Source organism: Symphalangus syndactylus, chromosome 15, assembly GCF_028878055.3.
Source record: "Symphalangus syndactylus isolate Jambi chromosome 15, NHGRI_mSymSyn1-v2.1_pri, whole genome shotgun sequence".
Classification (NCBI taxonomy): domain Eukaryota; kingdom Metazoa; phylum Chordata; class Mammalia; order Primates; family Hylobatidae; genus Symphalangus; species Symphalangus syndactylus.
In genome coordinates this window covers 46,361,135-46,380,113 of record NC_072437.2, presented here as the reverse complement: position 1 = coordinate 46,380,113, position 18,979 = coordinate 46,361,135, and the positions used below count along the sequence as shown (strand labels likewise).

Here is an 18,979-nt window from a genome sequence, read left to right as displayed (position 1 = left end):
GTATGTTAAATGTGAGGAAAGTAGGGAGAAGTTAATAAGGAGCAGAATTTAGTGAAATCGAGATCAAATGTATAATAAGGATAATTCTTGCAAATTTATTTCTTTGAAAAGATAAATAAAATTAATAAGCTTTACCAAGCATGATAGAGAAAGAGAGAAGGAGGAGAAGGAAGGAAAGAAGAAAGAAAGTGAGGAAAGAGCCAGGCGCAGTGGCTCACGCCTGTAATTCCAACACTTTGGGAGGCCGAGGCAGGTGGGTCACCTGAAGTCAGGAGTTCGAGACCAGCCTGACCAACATGGCGAAACTCCCATCTCTACTAAAAATGCAAAGTTAGCGGGTCGTGGTGGTGCATGCCTGTAATCCCAGCTATTAGGGAGGCTGAGGCAGGAGAATGGCTTGAACCCAGGAGGTGGAGGTTGCAGTGAGCTGAGATCACACCATTGCACTCCAGCCTGGGCAACAAGAGTGAAACTCTGTCTCAAAAAAAAAAAAAAAAAAAGAAAAGAAAAAAGAAAAGAAAGTGAGGAAAGAAAGGAAAAAGGGAGAGAAGAAGAGAGGAAGGAAAGTAGGGAAAGAAAGAGGAAGGAAGGATAGAACAGTTGAGAGGAGAGAAAAAGAAAACACAAATTACCACTATCAGAAGTAAAAAAAAAAATGGATTATAATCTATATGCTAAAGACATTAAAAAGGTATAGAGGATAAACAACTTTAAGACAATAAACTTGAACATTCAAATGCCCAAATTCCTTAGAAAGAACAACAAAACTAAAACAGGAAAAACAGAAAATCTGAATAATTATCTAACAATTTAAAAGTTAAATCTGTAATTTAAATTTCTTAACAAGGAAAATGTCAGGACCAGATGGCTTTACCACTATCTTCTTCCCAACATTAAAAGAAAAAAAAACATTTTACACAAATCCAATCAGTGAAATTTACTCTATTAACAGAATAAAGGAGCAAAGTTGTGTGGTCATCTTAGTAGGTGCAAAAAAGAAAAAAAAAAAGCCTTTAATAAAAGCCCAATGCATTTGATGTTAAATACTCTTCACAAATTAGGCACATAGATGATCTTCCTTAATATGATAAAAGGTATTTATTTTAAAGCTATAGAAATTATACTTAATGACAAATATTAGATTTCTTCCTGCAATCAGGAATGGGACAAAGATGTTCATTAATATTACTCCTTTTCTCATCGTATAGTAGTCCTTGCGATTGAAATAATGTAAGAAAAGAGACACAAATTATAAGGAGTAGAAAGCAAGAAATAGAAATATTGTTATCTCAGTCAAGATTGTGACATAAAAACTCCAAAACAATCTATTAAAAAATTATGTTGGGAGGCTGAGGCAGGCGGATCACAAGGTCAGGAGATCGAGACCATCCTGGCTAACACAGTGAAACCCTATCTCTAGTAAAAATACAAAAAATTAGCTGGGAGTGGTGGTGGGCACCTGTAGTCCCAGCTACTCAGGAGGCTGAGGCAGGAGAACGGTGTGAACCTGGGAGGCAGAGCTTGCAGTGAGCCAAGATTGCACCACTGCACTCCAGCCTGGGTGACAGAGCAAGACTCTGTCAAAGAAAATTCAAATTATGAGAATTAAGAAATGAATTTAACAATGTGAGATGCATAGTTAATATAGTACGAAACAGTTATATTTCTATATAACGATTTATAATATCAAAATATAAAGCACTCAGGAATAAATGTGCAATTAAATTTCTATCATTCACTGCACACATACACACACACACACACAACTTTGTGGTGAAACATTAAAGAAATGAATAGAAATATGTATCATACTCATGGATTGGAAAATTCAATATGTAAAGATATCAACCCTCTTCCAAACTGATCTATTGATTTAAAACAATACCAATCAAAATCCTGGCAGAATTAGTGCATCTGCCTTCTATAGCAACTTCTGGTACTAACTGTGATAATTAGGTGTCTACTCCATTTATGCTGCTATAAAAAAATACCACAGACTGGACAATTTATAAACAATAGAAATTTATTTCTCATAGTTCAGAAGGCTGGGAAGTCCAAGAACAAGGCATTGGCATGATTGGTGTCTGGTAAGGGCTGCAATCTCTGCTTCCAAGATGGCATCTTGTTGCCAAGTCCTCCAGAGGGAACCAACTTGTCCTCACATGATGGAAGGCAGAAGGGTATTGCCTTCAACCTCAAGCCCTTTTATAAGAGTTCTAATTCCATTTACAAGGGCAGAGCCCTCATGACTTCATCACCTCCCACAGGCTACACTTACTGTTGCACTGGGGATTAAGTTTCAACCTGCATTTTAGAGGGGACTATCATTCAAACCATAGCAGTAGGGTTTCCTGGAAAACAGAAGCTTAAACTCTTAAATTTGCATGCAGGAAACTTACTAGGGACTACTCTCAAGAACAACTCTGAGTAAAGGCCACAGTATTGGGCAGAAGGGGAATTGTAACTGCAATGCAATTGAACCATACATTCAGCGAATCCTAAAGGGAGGTCTGGAGCTGGGATGGCCCTTGAACATTGCCCTAACTGTGGAAAGAGAGCTAGGCCCATTATCCCTACAAGGACTAGTCATTGGATAGAGGCAGCTCCTGAGGGGATGGTGTACCCTTGGGTTAGGCAGCTTCCTTTAGTCCAGAATAATTTCTGAAGAGAGAACTCAGCTGTGAGCCCTCAGGAGTCAACATTCAGGCAACTCTAAAAATAAGTGCTTTGGACAGGAAGAGGGATTTCGGGTCATACCATAGCATCCACTATAGTACTTCACATGCATTATTTCATTGATTCTTACAACAACCCTATAAAGAATATACTGCTATTATCAAATGACAAAGTCAACAGTGGTTAAACAATTTGTCCAGCGTCATTTTATCTTACTAGCAACAACACCTGTACTGTTTACCACTCATGCCTATATTCTTTTAATCAAACTTACTAAACAGAACAAAATTTTGTTTTCATACTCAGAGAGTTCAATTTACCGGGAAAAAATATTTACCTGAAGGCTGAAAATACTTCTATATTCTGCTACTTTGAATGTTTTCTATCTTATATTTTAAGATTATGTTATACTCTTAGTAGAGTTTTCCCCATCAGTAGATTTTTTTTAATACGTTAAGTTCTGGGGTACATGTGCAGAACATGCAGGTTTGTTACATAGGTATACATGTGCCATGATGGTTTGCTGCACCCATCAACCCATCATCTACATTAGGTATTTCTCCTAATGCTATCCCTCTCCACACCCCCCATCCCTCTGACAGGCCCTGGTGTGTGATGTTCCTTTCCCTGTGTCCATGTGTTCTCGTTGTTCAACTCCCACTTATGAGTGAGAACATACGGTGTTTGGTTTTATGTTCTTGTGTTAGTTTGCTGAGAATGCTGGTTTCCAGCTTCATCCATGTCCCTGCAAAGGACATGAACTCATCCTTTTTTATGGTTGCATAATATTCCATGATGTATATGTGCCACATTTTCTTTATCCAGTCTATCATTGATGGGCATTTGGGTTAGTTCCAAGTCTTTGCTGTTGTGAATAGTGCCCCAATAAACATATGTGTGTATGTGTCTTTATAGTAGAATGATTTATAATCCTTTGGGTATATACCCAGTAATGGGATTGCTGGGTCAAATGCTATTTCTAGTTCTAGATCCTTGAGGAATTGCCACACTGTCTTCCACAATAGTTGAACTAATTTACACTCCCGGATGTTTTAATAAGCAACTAAGACCCTTTATTTAGGCCCTTTAATTATACATGAGGTCAAGGCATTTATCAAACATCCACTATCATCAAAGCACTGTTGTTCTAGGCATAAAGAGACGGAGGATGGGCATGGGAATTAAAAACCAAAACCAAACCAAACCAAACAAACATCTCTTGCCTCTTAAGGCTGTTTATTCTCCTCAGCCAAGTAAGAAATAAAGCTGAAATGGCAACAGTTCTCATAGCATGTAAGTCCTTCTGAAGCATGAGAATATTTTTTAAAATATGACATTGAAATTCAACTTAAATTTCATTATTACAGGTATTCTGATGAATGTGTTATTCTAAAAAAACGCAGGAGATCAAATTACTTGCTCTCAATTGAATTATAATCAATCACCATATTTAGTCCAGAGGTATCACAGCCCTATTATTTTCAAATAGTTTTATTGATGTATAATTTATATACAGTTAACTATAAATGTTTGAAGTATGTAATTTGATACATATACATACAATTTCATATATATGTATATGTATATTTCATATATATGTATATATATACTCACACATATGTATACACACACATATATATACACATATATATATACACACATAAAACTATCATAAAAAAACTAAATAACAGACATATTCATAATCCACAAAATTTGCTCTTGTTGCTTTATAATGTCTTCTTCCTACGCCTCCACACCTCATACCTTATGCCAGGAAACCGTATTTTGAAATTTGGCCATGTTGGTGGGTGTATCTTTCCTTTTATTGTTGAGTAGTATTTTAAGGACATACCACAATTCACCTATCCATTTATTTGTTGGTAGACATTTGGGCTGTTTCCAGTTCAAGATTGTTACAAATCAAGCTGCCATGTATACTTTGCCCAAGTCGTTATTGGGCATAGACTTTCAGTTCTCTATGGTAAATGTCTAGGAGGAGAATGATAGTTGTATGTTTTACTATTTAACATCGACAAACTTTTTCCAAAGCAGTTGTGCTATTTTATATCTCACTAGTAATACAGTTAGGTTCTTCAGCATTTACTTCCATCCTACTTAGATAGGGAGGCAGCACTGGAGATATTCACTATGGAAAGAGTCTCATCTCTCCATCAAGTTTCCTGCCCCATGACCAGACTGCCTCAAACTGATAGGGCTTGTCTGTGTGATTCTCCACTTAGCATTGCCTCCTTCACAGAGGAACCTCTCTAAGTCTCCCACCCACAAGTTATGTACCCTCTACCCATTTCTGAAAAGAAGAAAAGTGCCTCTTACCTTGGAAAAGTGTGCTTTGCTGGCCCTTTAGGACTGTAATCAATAGTATTCTCTCTTCCACCAGCTCTACCTGATTTTCACGGCATTTGATAGCTCTTTGATAGTGTTTGATGTGGTCAGTGTTTCAGATGTTTTCTGGTTTTGTCAGAGACAAAATTGTATGTCATCCTGCTTGTATTTTTTATTGAATAATTTCTGAGTGGAGAAAGGGAAATACAACTTTCCTCTGCCACACTCAAAATGGATGTCCATTCTTCCTTTTAGTACTCAAATAGCAAGAGATCACGTTCCAGTGATTTAAGACCACTTGAAGTACAGTTTTTAACGAAAATTATTCCTTGTGATTTCTGGATATTTCTGGGACTTTCGGGGAAGTACACTTGTTCCACAAATTTATCTTCTTTGATGTATGTCATCTTGGGCAATTGTCTCACTTTAGATTGCTTCTTTCCTTCCTGTAGCTTACATTTTGCCAACTCATAACTAACCACTTCAGGTTACTGCCACTTTCCACATATATCTTTTTTAATTCTCAAAGACCTGCTGAGCTCAAGTTATAGTTTCAGCTAGGTATTACAGAAGGCCTGGGGATAACAGACAGCAACACAGAGAACTAACAACTTCCAGTAAAAGTGTGGGCCTTGGTGCCCACCAGGCAAACCCGAACCTAAGTCCCTGGAAACTTCCTGCAAATAATTCATAGGTCCAGGTCAACCCAAACAAATGAAGTAGAAGTCTTCACCCAGAACAGATCCAGCCCAAACTCTCTTCAACCCCAGAAGAATAGAGAATCTTTCCTTTCTCCAGACCAAGGCTTGCCTATTTTTTTCTCAAGATTGTTGACAGAGGAACTATTCATTCCATTCAGGGGAAACTCCATTCCAGTCCATAAGGATGTGAACTGAGCTACATAATGAGGACAAGAATATCACAATATTCCAGGATTATGTATCTCCAGTAGCATGAGAACATACAGAGACAGGCCAGGTGGTACTTCACTGACTAAGCCTAGTTCAAGTTCAAGTCACAGCCTGTCTTCCAAATTAATATAGTCTTTGTACTCTAGCCTTAACTCCCAATCCCTAGTAAACAAAGACTTACTTAGGTAAGAACATACATATGCACCTACACATATATCACACATATATCAGCCCCCTCAAAAAAGTAATTTTCAAGCATACAGCAGTCAAAATTCAGATTGGAGTTCAGACTGGGAGAAAATTAGCTAATTCTTTAATGCCAGGGTTCTTCTACTATATCCAAGTTCACCTTCCTAAACGATACCCTTAAGATCTCAGTCAAAAATATCTTCATTTGAATTAATTTGCCAATTTAGAGCTTCCCAAACTAAAATTAGGTCATATGTGACTAAAAATGGTTTTCAATATATTTCTTCCTGGGACAACCCCATCCCCATCTCTTCTAAAAAAGGCAGAAATTTTTTACAACTCCCCAAATGACAGCTTTCAACAATTCAAAAAAATTAAATATCTTCTCCACTAAACACATATTTATAAAGTATTTACATCAGTTCTAGGAATAAACATCTTGGATTTTTGTATCTTTCTGCAAACCAATGGGTATTTGTCTTACATGCAAAATACTTAATAAGGCATGATACCTAACACTGAGTACAGCCCACCAGGGGACTCTGGTCCATGCCAAACCCAATGTGATCACAACTGCCCTTGCCTTGGACACTGTGCTCTGTTAGTGCGGCCAAAGTTATCCTCAGCATTCTTGGTAACCACCTCACATCACTGGCTGACTATAAACAATTTGGTCAGTGACAAAGAGATTTTTTTCACATGAATTACTGTCAGGCAAAGCCCCCCCATACATCTAGGGCTCTTTTTTAATTTGAGTGTACAACTTGACATTTATCCCTACTAAATTTTATCTTTCTTATTTTTGCTCACTACTTGTCTCTCTAAACCATTTTGAACCTTGTCTTCTAAAAGTTTAACTGTTTCTTATCAGTGCTTATTGCTCACAAATATGATAAACTTGCATTACATCTCATCAACATTGTAGATAATATTTTGAACAAAACAGTCACAGTTGGGACCTACAGCACGTCACTGAAAACGTTAGTCCAGGTTAATCTCAACCAGATATTTAACACTCTAAGCCATGGAGGAATTGGTGAACTGAAAGCTGCAGGCAAAATGTGACCTGCCATTTGTTTTTGTAAAGGAGGTTTTATTAGAAACCCAGGCATGTTCATTCATTTATGTCTATCTGTGGCTGCTTTTCTGCTATAGTGGTAGACTTGAGTAGTTGCATCAGTGACCATGGGCCATAAAACCAACACTATTTGCTTTCTGGAAATGTATAGCAAAAGCTTGCTATCTGTTGCTCTAAGTGACAGACGGGTCAGTCAGGTCTAAATGCCACCTAATGGAACTATCATCCCTTTGTTAGTTGTATGAAGAAATTTCAAATGTCATTCTACTGAAATGAAAATATCTAAATCCACAGCATTCTTTTGGTCTATAGAATTTCAAAGCATCTCCAAAAAGGAAATGAAATTAGGTTTGTTTAGATTTTCCTGTATTTTTCTCATTCCAAAATAAGGCTAGGAGTTGTCAATCTATAGTTTTTAAATTTTTTTATCCGCTTTTTGGAAGTTGGGTCTACCCTACTTTTCTGGAATATCTACCATTCTCCTTAACATACGGCAATTCCTCAAATAAGAAAACTGTTTCATTTAGTGATTATAATACCAGAGCAAAGCAACTGCCCTTGTATTTCTGTATCTAATATTAAGATACCTATAGTAATACTGGTGTTTTATCTTCTAAGGTGATTTATTTAATATTATGAGTTCTGGATAAGCAACTAAACGAAATAGTGCATTTTATTGCAAGTAAAATATTTCTAAATGTTACAATACAAAAAAGTAAATTACTAAAATTTAAATGTTAAACATATATTATCATTTTATATCTATACATATACATATATATGTATATGTATATGTAATTAGTTGCTTCTGGCTCTCATGCTTCCCTCTACTTAGCACCCTCTAAATCAGGAGCTGTTGGCGTTGTTGCTCTTAATGTAGACCTGAATGAGCTTCAGAACCTTTGAGCTGAGTTGACTTCCTACATAGATTTGTCAGGACTGCTGCCTCCCAACTGTAACTCTGCTTTGCAAAGTGGAGCCATATTACCAAAACTACGATTCAATATTCCACCAACCCATGGGGCCTGGCCTTGGTTTAGTCTACATTTTTCCCAACAGAAATATTCACCCATTTCAGAGGATCTCTCCCACCAGCTCCATGCTCATCTTTCCCCCTATTTTGGAGTCAGGGACTGGGCTGGGGAAGAGGTGAGGGCCTAGAGTTGTTGAAGGAGCTGAGAGGCGGACAGTGGGCCCGGGAGAAGACAGCAGAGGAAGACTGGACAAAGAAGTCGACCAATGAAGGAAGCTGCTGCCTAGTGATCTAAAAAAATAATTCTTTTATTTGGGTATGTACTTAGAAATAACTAGTTACAGTACATGGGAACTTTTATTTAGGTAATTTAAATAGCAAGTTATATGGGATCTTAAAGAAAAAAACAGTGTTGGAGAGGCTAAAGATATTATTCTCTGGCCTTTCTCTTCATTCTGCTTCCTTCTTTCAGGCCTTTCTCATCTCACCTAGATAAATGCAGAGACCTTAGTCCACCTGCTTCTGCTGCTCTGTCCCATCATGCACAGGTAGAATTCCAAACTCCTAACATCTGCTCTCAGTGTCACCTTCTACCACTTCTCCTCATGGAGCCAACACCGCAGCCATAACATCCTGCGTATCCTTGAGCACAGGATGTTTCTGTGTCTTTGTATTTATTTCTTCTTTCTGGAAGAAACTTCCCCCTCTTTTCCGTTAGAATAACTGCTACTGATCCTTCAAGAAAATGATCATTTTAACTATGAGTGAAGTGTTTCCTAAATTGCTCTTCGAGGCTACATTAAATGTTCCTATTCTGTTCTCCAACAATGCTCTGTACAAGGCTCTTTAATAGGACTTTTCATGCCGTATCATAACTACTTGTGTCCATATGTTTCACTCCCAGAAACTGAACTCTTTGAGGAAAGGGCCATTCTTTATTCAGTTCTGTATGGCTCACTGCTATCACGGTGCCTCCCATTTGGCTGGGGCTGAGTAGTACTTAATGAACAGGAAATGGATGAGTGAACTCATTCAAAACAGGCTGGTCCTTTCTTACAATCACTATATCCGTTTTAAACTCCAATTATCTTTTAATCATATTTATTTGATCCGTTCTGTAGTTGGATGCGGTCAGATCATCTGTAATTTCTATACCTGTAATTTGCAGCTTCTTTAATTTCATAATTTGAAATCCATTTTAAATGGATCTTTTCTTCTAGTTTACCTCAAGTCAAATAAATGGGAAATTAAGCCAAAGGATGGCTCTGCTTGCTTTCACATCCATCAATGCCTGCCTTCCCACTGGGGCTATTTCTGCTTCACAGCCATTCCCCTGCACACATGACTGAATCCGCCCCAAGGGTCCCTTCTTGATTAGCCATGTGCCCATCATTACATTTGTGACTGTCACTGCCAACTCTCCCTTTTACTCTGTCCTGTTTGCTCTTCCTCCTCCTTGTGTTTCTTTGTCTGCCTCACAAGACTCTTCTCTCAGCATTGCACAGCAACGTAAGGAAAATTGGAAATCAGAAAACCTAGCGTGTAGCTCCAGCTCCAAAGGTAAATAACCGAGCAACTTAGAGCGACAAACAGGCCCATGACTGCTGTTGAAGCAGCTAAAGATATTATAGTAGATGCTTCCTTTGTATGTTGATTTAATTGTCAAAACATACTACAAAGTATGTGCTAAAATATCCATTCAAAAGATAAAGAGGTTGAAGCTAAAGTGAATTTCTTACAGTCACATGGCATGTTAGCTACAAACTCCAGCAAAGCAGAATGGAGTAAACCAGGCAGACTAGGGTTCAAATCCTGACTCCATCACCCATTAACTGGCCCATCTCCAGTGAATTAATCATTTTGAGTAACAGTTTTGTATTTATTAAAAAGTGGATAATACTGTCAACCCTGCAGCTCTGTGTATGATAGATAAGTGAGAGCAGTTGTCAAGCAAACAGCATGGTGCCTGACACATTTTAAGTGCTCAAAAAATGGTAATTCTTAATGTGAAGCAGAGATACCAGGCTTCAAACCTGGCTATAAAGCCTATGCTCTCAGGACGATTTTGTCCTGCCTCTTAGGCAAATTCATTTCTCCATTAAGTGAGGGGTTGAATAAGAAGCTTTGAGAACTGCAAAGACCTGGCTTATCCTTCTGTTTTAGCCACTTCCTCAAATAGGTTTGTTACTAAACCTCTAAACTTCAGTTTATTCGTCTATGAAATGGGGGGTGGGTCTTTCTTTTCTTGGAGCTTTTGAAGGTCTGATTGAATAAAGTGGAATATCTTGAGAAATGCTATATTTACAGGAATTTCTCTATAGGGTTAACCGATTAGGACTCCTTCAACACCACCACCCACCTCATTTTTTGTTTTTTTCTAATGCCAGCGTTTGAGGTACTAGACAGCAGATAAGTAAGAGAAGACAGTTTACTGTTTGGCGAGGCACTCAAATAACACCATGTAATTTATGTTTCGTTTCCAATTCATGAAGCCAGCCCTAACAGAGCATCTGTTCTTATGTTTTGAAAATTAGTGAGTTCTTCTCCTTGCCTGAAGAGTAGATTTCAATTAAGTAAGGAAAAACTCTCCCCTACAAAAAAAAAATTAACTGTAGCATCCCAAAAATGGAGTCCAGCATTAATTGTATGTAGCGATTGCTGACTATAGGGTGAATGCACTTGGACAGAATTCTGTGCTTCTGAGCAACCGCACACACCGAGAATATTATGGGATGGCTGAATGATTAAACTTCTTATTTGAAGTGATTGGTGTTATAATTAAGGGATCCACTGCAGAAGGTTTGCTCAGAGAGTGGGTCAGGGGTGGGGGCTAAGGCACACGTAAGGCCCTGCATAGCCGGTGTTTGATACTATGTCCTGTTTTGTCCATGTTGGGCTTCTAGACATAAACATAGCTGACCTGATGCACGAGTCATATTTCTGCATTACCCTAGCAACTTCCTATTGTCAGGGAAGCCACAGTTACTTTATAAAGAAGTCCTGGCTGGAACTATTGATTCTGGCCAAAGACTGGGAGCAAACTCAGGATCCTATAGGGCTGCATTGGAATTATTACAATAATCTAGTTATTTGATTTGGCTGCTTATCCCTACAGAAATATAGGGAGACGTGGTGCAAAACAGTAAAAACAAGAAATCAATTTAGAATCACATCATCACTTAAGACCTCCCTCCAGCTCTGCCTTGGTGCAGTCTCCCTCCCTACCAAGCCCAACTCTTTTACCTGGCTTTAGAGCCCATCCCCTCCCACAGACTTGCCTGTATCAGTGATCTTTTATCTCTCATAGATCAATCCCTCTGTCTTTATTTTTCCTCTCTCTTCATTTGTTAGATTCTCAGCTGTTGTTGACAACTTGAGTCAGTCTCCCATTTCCTTCTTTAAAGGGCTATTAATCCTCAAGAGCAGCTGGTTCTCTACTGATTCTACCTCCTCATCATACATTCACTGAAGCCTCCTGTACTGTCATTTCTATTTCCAATATTTGACTGAAGATGCTCTCCCAAAATGTCAACAATGGCCTCCTAAAGGTTAGCTCTTACTCTTTTCTCAGCCCTCAAAGTACTGAAGTTTGGCATTGTTGCCTACACCTACTTTTTAGAAATATTTCTCCTCTGCTTTGGAACCCTGATTTCTGTTGAGTCTCTACTACCCATGATCATTCATATTTTAGTCTTCTATTTCTCTGCCTATCCTTTAAGTAACGATTTTGACTAGGATTCTTTTCACAATCTTCTTTTACTATTCATCCTTGGCTATAATGATGAATGCAGTTAAACTTTGTTGCAACAATTAAGATAATTGTACAATGCCTGGCATTTACTAAGCATTCAATAAATAGCAGTAGTTATAAAAAATCTTTTCATCTTCATTTCCCACCACACGGAGTCATAAAACTTATGTTCCAATACACAGATTTTATGCTTTCCTACAACAACTTGGTATTTCCACAGACATTATCTTCATCATGGAATGTCTCGTTCCCTCCCCCAAGGAGGACTTTACACAGCTTTCAAAGACCCATTAAAATATTACCTTCTTTTTAAAGCTTTTCTCAATGTCTCATTAGAATTTTACTCTGGCCCCCGAAATACCTTGCCACCTCCATTGAAACTAATTGCTTTATCTCTTTAAAATAATAATGTAGCCTGTCTAAAAACTGGGGCGCCACATGACTCACTCCACACACAAAGTATGTTCAGACGACAGACCAGCAATCCAAATATTTAAAATACAATTTCAATTTGTATTCACATCTTGACATTTGTAAGTGCTTTGCAGTTTATAACCCATGAGAACACTTCTCAAAAAGTTCTTTTGCCTTTTCCTAATTCTTTCTCATATCTTCCTTCAGCTGCTCTAAAATAATTCACAGCTAAAACTTCGTAAATTCTCCCATTTACCCAGTACCCATGGCATTTCTTGCTTTACTTTTTTTAGACTGACTTAGCCTCTTATTTATCTGGTTTTTGCTCCAGTATTCAGATACTCCTGATTCTGCATCTTCCAAAATTTAGAACTTCCTTGGAAAATATATCACTTTTTAGATGACACAGGAATTGAATAACGCTAGTGTAGGGCAGGGAGAAAATAAATAACATTCACACATGAAGAAATTACAACCATCGCCATCTTAATTGTACATTTTAATTGTATATGTTTTCTTCTTCTTCATTTACAATAGTACTTGAAGAAAGATTCTACATCATTTGTTCTCTTTAGCACCAAAGCACCCATAATTTATGCACTTATTTGTAGAAAACATAGTATATATTAGACAGAAATGGCTGTCAGAAGGAGGAGGAAAAGTTGGAGAAAGAAAAGGTGACGGAATCAACAAGGATACTGCTCTCAGAGAGTTTATGATAACTGATCAAGATCAAAGTGCCTAGAACATTAGAGATGCTCAAGAATTATTCGCCAAATTGATTGCAACTCCTACTCCCCCAGCTACTTATGTATATATAAAGAAACTACTCTGTATCACACAGCAAACTGGCATACAAAATTTCAGAAGTAACTTATCATGGTTGTCTTTGACCTAGGTGTTTTAGTTGGTTGTGAGAGTTCTGAAAAGTGATCTGTGATAACAGTTAAGTTATGAAAGATTTTATATTTTAAAAATAAAGTGGCCAGGCGCAGTGGCTCATGCCTGTAATCCCAGCACTTTGGGAAGCTGAGGCAGGTGGATCACTTGAGGTCAAGAGTTCAAGACCAGCCTGACCAACATGGCGAAACCCCATCCCTACTAACAAAAATTAGCTGTGCATGGTGTTGCACGCCTGTAATCCCAACTACTTGGGAGGCTGAGGCAGGAGAATGGCTTGGACCCAGAAAGTGGAGGTTGCAATGAGCTGAGATTGCACCACTGCACTTCAGCCTGGATGACAGAACGAGACTCCATCTCAAAAAAAAGAAAAAGAAAATAAATAAATAAATAAATAAATAAATAAATAAATAAATAAAGTGGTTATTTCTGGAACAAGATCACTTTTACCTATTTGCTTAAAATGTATATACATTCTTAGCTGAAAGATAAAGGAATAAAATTAAAATTGGTGTGCTACAAATGACACACAAACCTGGGTACATCCATGACTGTGCCTTCCATGTGACATCTATTCCCAAACACGTTCACAATGGAAAAAGAGGTAAGAACAAATAGTTGAATAAAGGCCCCACACTTATTGATTTTCATAACAAACCAGCAAGACAGCAATCTCAAAGCGACTAAGACACTTTCTGACATTGTCATCCTTTTGTTCATGTTCTTCCTCACCTTTCCTCTTCCCCGATACCATTTTCATTCCTTTCACAAACTCCATTGTTTTCATAAACAATATTTTTATTCAAATCCCCCGTTCCCATTTTGAGTTACTTTGTTATTTTAAATTTTCCTCTTCCACTCTTTACATTTTCCTCTCTGGGGCACACTTTCTCATGCCCACTCCACTCTCCAGCTCCTGCTTTGGAAACAGAGGCAGCTAAATCAGCAGCTGTGGCTGAGGAAGCAGAGCTGGAAGGGGCAGAATGAAAGGAAGCTGATTAGCTGTGTGAATATGTCATTCAGGAGAATTCATGAGCTTTAACATCCAACCACACACACATTATTCAGGGAGATAACAAGAAAGAGATTTAACCCAAGGGGAGATTAAGAACATAGGCCCAATTGGATCTCGTTTTCCTAGGAAAGACACTTCTGAATGTTAAGAATTAAAACCCATGGTTCTCTTTATCCAATTCTCAGTCCATTTCTCCTATGCAGTAATTGGACTGCCCTCTTCACCCTACCTTCTCAAAAACTCTTTTTTTACCATCCTTTAAAAATCTTCTGAAATCACATTTCCTTAATAAATTCTTCCTCAAATTTGAAGGAGTAGAGGCCATTTGTCCTACTTTTCAACATCAATACATCATTCCCCATCTAAATATGCAAATACCTTGTCTTTACAGATAATATAATTACATAAATAAAAATTAAATTGCTTTTCACTTAAACCTCAGGAGACTACACAAAGCAAGTTATTTGGTTGACAGAAAATTTACATCTCAACTTCTTTTTTTTGTAAGTTTTCAAAATCCATTTTATCTCACTAAAACTTTTCTTCAACCTTATAGATACTATTAGTCTCTTGAATACACCATTTTCCTGACTTTACCTCCTTCCCTACACAAGCATAGCCACTTGGGCCACTCTTTTTCTAGCTCTTTTAACAGGGTACTTTTATCCAAATTAACTCTAACTTCCTCACCCCGATCCTGACTAGCAATCCCTGTTCTCCACTCTCACACCCAAACCACTGAGCACTGCTGATTTCTTCTAATTACCTGATAGTGAATTCAGGGGTAGTGGGCATAATCTTATGTATATTGAGTGATAATAAATTCATAGTGGCTCAAACATCATTTGGTTTTTCCACGCCACTTGCATTTTATATGTGTCAGTGCCAATTGCCAATCCCCCAAGCAGCTATTTCAAATCCTCATCATTCCCTTCAAAAACCAATCAGTTCACTTCACAGTGAATAACCTTGTTTTATTCTTATTCTAGAGGTTTACCAGGGAAAAAAAAAGTCCTCAGCTCCTTATCTGTCTTCATAGAAATCTATCTACATTCATTCTCATCCCTTTAGCCCTCCACTGAATCTCAGAGAAAGAAGCATCTTTTCAAACCTCTCCAGCCTTATTCTCTAAAATTTTCTTACCATGTATTTCTCTCTCAGTCTATACACATTTAAAAATTTTTCTAAAAATAAATATTGGGCCAATAAAGTCACCCAATCATTAATCAACATTTACCTTGCCCTTCTGCTTTATTCCCCTACTCTTCCAGTCAACGTTTTTGAAAAACTAGCTTACTATTTTTTTGAAAAACAGAGTACACTTCTTACTCTCATTCAGTTTCCAGCCACTTACCATAAAGCTTCATGCTAAACACATCACCAAAACTGAGCTGAATGTGGTCCGTATTTACTAGCTAAAAGTAAATATCATTATGAGACGTTTTATAGACACACACACACACACACACACCTCCTGTAAACTTCATCTTCTTCAGGAGCAACTATGTTCAAATTTTACTTCTGGAATTGACTTCAAAATTGCTCAATAATAGGTGTATTCTGCTATCACTACATCAGTTTCAGACAATATTTGTTAAACTGCTATTACAGGAATTTATACCCATCTCTATATCCCATCTTGTTACACTGTTATATCACAAATTTTGGTTATTTTCATTTCAGTGTTTGTATTACTATGAGTATGCAAGCTATTACTTAATACTGAGCCAAGTAACAAACTACAACTAGATTCCCTTTCTTCAACATCTTTTTTTTCTAGATGTAAAACATATCCTAATATTTTCATTTGCTTGATTTCTCTGTATCTTAGGCTATATCCCCTCATACTTCTACCATCTGTGTAAAAATCCTTCTCATGAAAATTTTCAGGCTAGGCACAGCGGCCCATGCCTGTAATCCCAGTACTTTGGGAGGCTGAGGCAGGCAGATCACCTGAGGTCAGGAGCTTGAGACAAGTCTGGCCAACATGGTGAAACTCCATCTCTACCAAAAATAAAAAAAAAGTTAGCTGTGCATGGTGGCACACGCCTGTAGTCCCAGCTACTTGGGAGGCTGACGCAGAAGAATTGCTTGAACCTGCAAGGTAGAGGTTGTAGTGAGCCAAGATTTTGCCATTGCACCCCGGCTTGGGCAATGGAGCAGGATTCTGGCTCAAAAAAAAAAAATTCTCATCATAAAACTCTATATTTTTCATAAGTTTTCATTTTTTTCTGAGACTTTCCTCTGAGAGTCTCAGTGATCTTTCTCCAGTAAATTTGGGAGGCCAGGGCAGAATACTACTGTTTGAATATATACTTCAAAAAGCATGTATTGAAAACTTGATTTCCAATGCAACAGTTTTAAGAGGTGAGACCTTTAAGAAGTAACTAGGACATGAGGGCTCTGCCTTCATAAATGGATTAATGGCATTATTGTGGGAGTGGATTTTTTATAAAAGGACAAATTCAGCCCTTTTTTGCCCCTCTCTCTTTTTGGCCCTTTTGTCATGGGATACACAGCAAGAAGGTCCTTGCTAGATGCTGGTCCTTTGATCTTGAACTTTCCAGCCTCCAGAACTCTAAGTCACTAAAATTCTGTTCATTATAAATTACACAGCCTGTGATATTCTGTTATAGCAGAACAAAACTAAGAAAACCATATTCAGAGAACTGTTACTTTTTTCCATGTCTGGAAAGTCCCTGGAAAACCCATTCTCAGGGCTTGTTGTTATTTGATCTGATTCAGACCTTGGTCAGTGCCAGTAGCCTTTTCCATGGAACCTTTGACCAACGCAGTCAGCAGCAATTATTTAACCTAATGCTGCCTAAAACAGTAACACCAGTAAATAAGAGCCCGGCCAAAAATTTCTAAAAGAAAAAGCTGGGGTATGTGATGTATGTACAAGCTTTGCATGTCTTTAGAAAGCTCCATTGTATTACAGGAAATTGAGAAGTCCATGGAAATGTATAGGGCTGGACACATGCCAAAGCTTGTGAATACACATAGAAAAAAACTGTGAAGGTCCTACGCTGACCTTTAGGCACTGTAAAGGCAGGAAGAATGAAGACAAATGCAGAGATGTACACTTCCTGACTGAAGGCATTGAAGGCATGTCCTAAAACATACACAGAAGCTCCTGCAAATATTGGATATCATATTGGTTCAAAGCATTTAAGGAAATCTCTGTTCAATCATTAGCTGACTATGGAGTTAGCTTAAGAGGGGCACTAAATAAAGAAACAGCAACACAACAACATAGAGCAACAATGAACCTTAAGAGAGATGAAAAATCTTGATTTACAAAGTTTTCAATTTACATTATTATTTTATTTATTTATTTATTTATTGGGACAAGGTCTTACTCTGTCACCCAAGCTGAAGTGCAGGGGTGTCATCACAGCTCTCTGCAGCCATGACTCCCTGGGCTCAAGCAATCCTCCTTTCTCAGCCTCATGAGTACCTGGGAATACAGGCATGTACCACTGTGCCTAGCTAATTTTTTTTTTACTTTTTGGACAAATGGAGGTCTCACTATGTTGCCCAGGCTGGTCTCAAACTTCTAGCCTCAAGTGATCCTCCCATCTTGGCCTCCCTAAGTGCTGGGATTCCAGGCATAAGCCACTGTTTCCAACCCAAAATTATATTATTTTAAATGTTCAGTGTTCAACAAAAAAAAAATTGAGGCATGTAAATAATCAAGAAAGTATGGCCTATACAGAGAAAATGATGCATCAATAAAAACTGCCTCTTGAGAATTTGCTGATGATTGGCTTATGAGACAAAGACTTTAAATCAGTTATTTCAAATATGTTCCCAAAAAAATCACATCTAAAAATATTAAAGGAAAGTATGAGAACACTACCCAGTAAAATATAGAGTACAAACAAACACATGGATATTATTTTTTAAAGAACCAATAGAAATTATGGAGTAGAAGGTACAATAAATTTGCTAGAGAGAACTCAACAGCAGATGTAAGTCAATAAAAGGACAAACTGACTGACTTGAACTAAGGTTGTCCAGTCCTCAGAATAGAAAGAAACAAAAATGAAAAAAGTTAACAGATCCTCAGAGACCTTTGAAACACCATCAAGCATATCAAATATGCAGCATAGAAGTCCCAGAAGAATAAGAAAGAAGGAGGCAGAAAGAATATTTGAGAAAATAATTGTCAAAAATTTTCTGAATTTGATGAAGGGCATTAATGTACACATTCAAGAAGTTCAACAAACTCCAAATAGAATAAACTTAAAGAGATCCACTCCTAAAAACATTATAATCAAACTATCAAATCTAAAGACAAAAGAGAATCTTGAAAGTAGTAACAGAGCAGCAATTTACCACATACAATTTATCCTCAATAGGATTAGCACCTGATTTCTCTTCTGGTCCTGGAGGCCCGATGGCAGTGAGATGACATATTTAAAGCGATAAAATAAAAATATTATTGACCAAGATACTGTAGCCAGTAAAATAATCCTTCAAAAATGAAAGAGAAATTAAGATATATTTTCAGATAAACAAAACCAAAAAAAGTCATCACAAGCAGACCTGTCTTACAAGAAATACTAAAGAGATTTCTTCAAATAGAAATGAAAGGACACTCGGCAATTACTTGAATCCATATGAATCAATAAATAGCACTGGTAAAGGTAACTAGATAGGTAAATTTGAATGACAAAAAAAATTTTGTCTGTAAGGCTTTTATACTGCTACCTGATTTAAAAAT

The 18,979-nt window shown here is 37.5% G+C and overlaps 1 protein-coding gene across 6 annotated transcripts in view; it reads right to left on the bottom strand.

Moving 5' to 3' along the window:
• Positions 1-18,979, bottom strand: part of LOC134732545 (putative uncharacterized protein encoded by LINC01549) — a 64,377-nt gene that overhangs the window by 32,713 nt on the left and 12,685 nt on the right. For 2 of the 6 annotated variants that reach the window (XM_063618481.1, XM_063618486.1), the window contains exon 4: positions 13,704-14,204. The exons of 3 other annotated variants lie outside the window; for them this stretch is intronic. In XM_063618481.1, coding sequence (XP_063474551.1) covers positions 14,063-14,204 — 142 coding nt within the window. In that variant the 3' untranslated portion in view covers positions 13,704-14,062. Of the gene's footprint in view, positions 1-12,816; positions 14,205-18,979 lie in introns of those variants that run through there. One more of the 6 variants, XM_063618482.1, reaches the window with a different exon arrangement.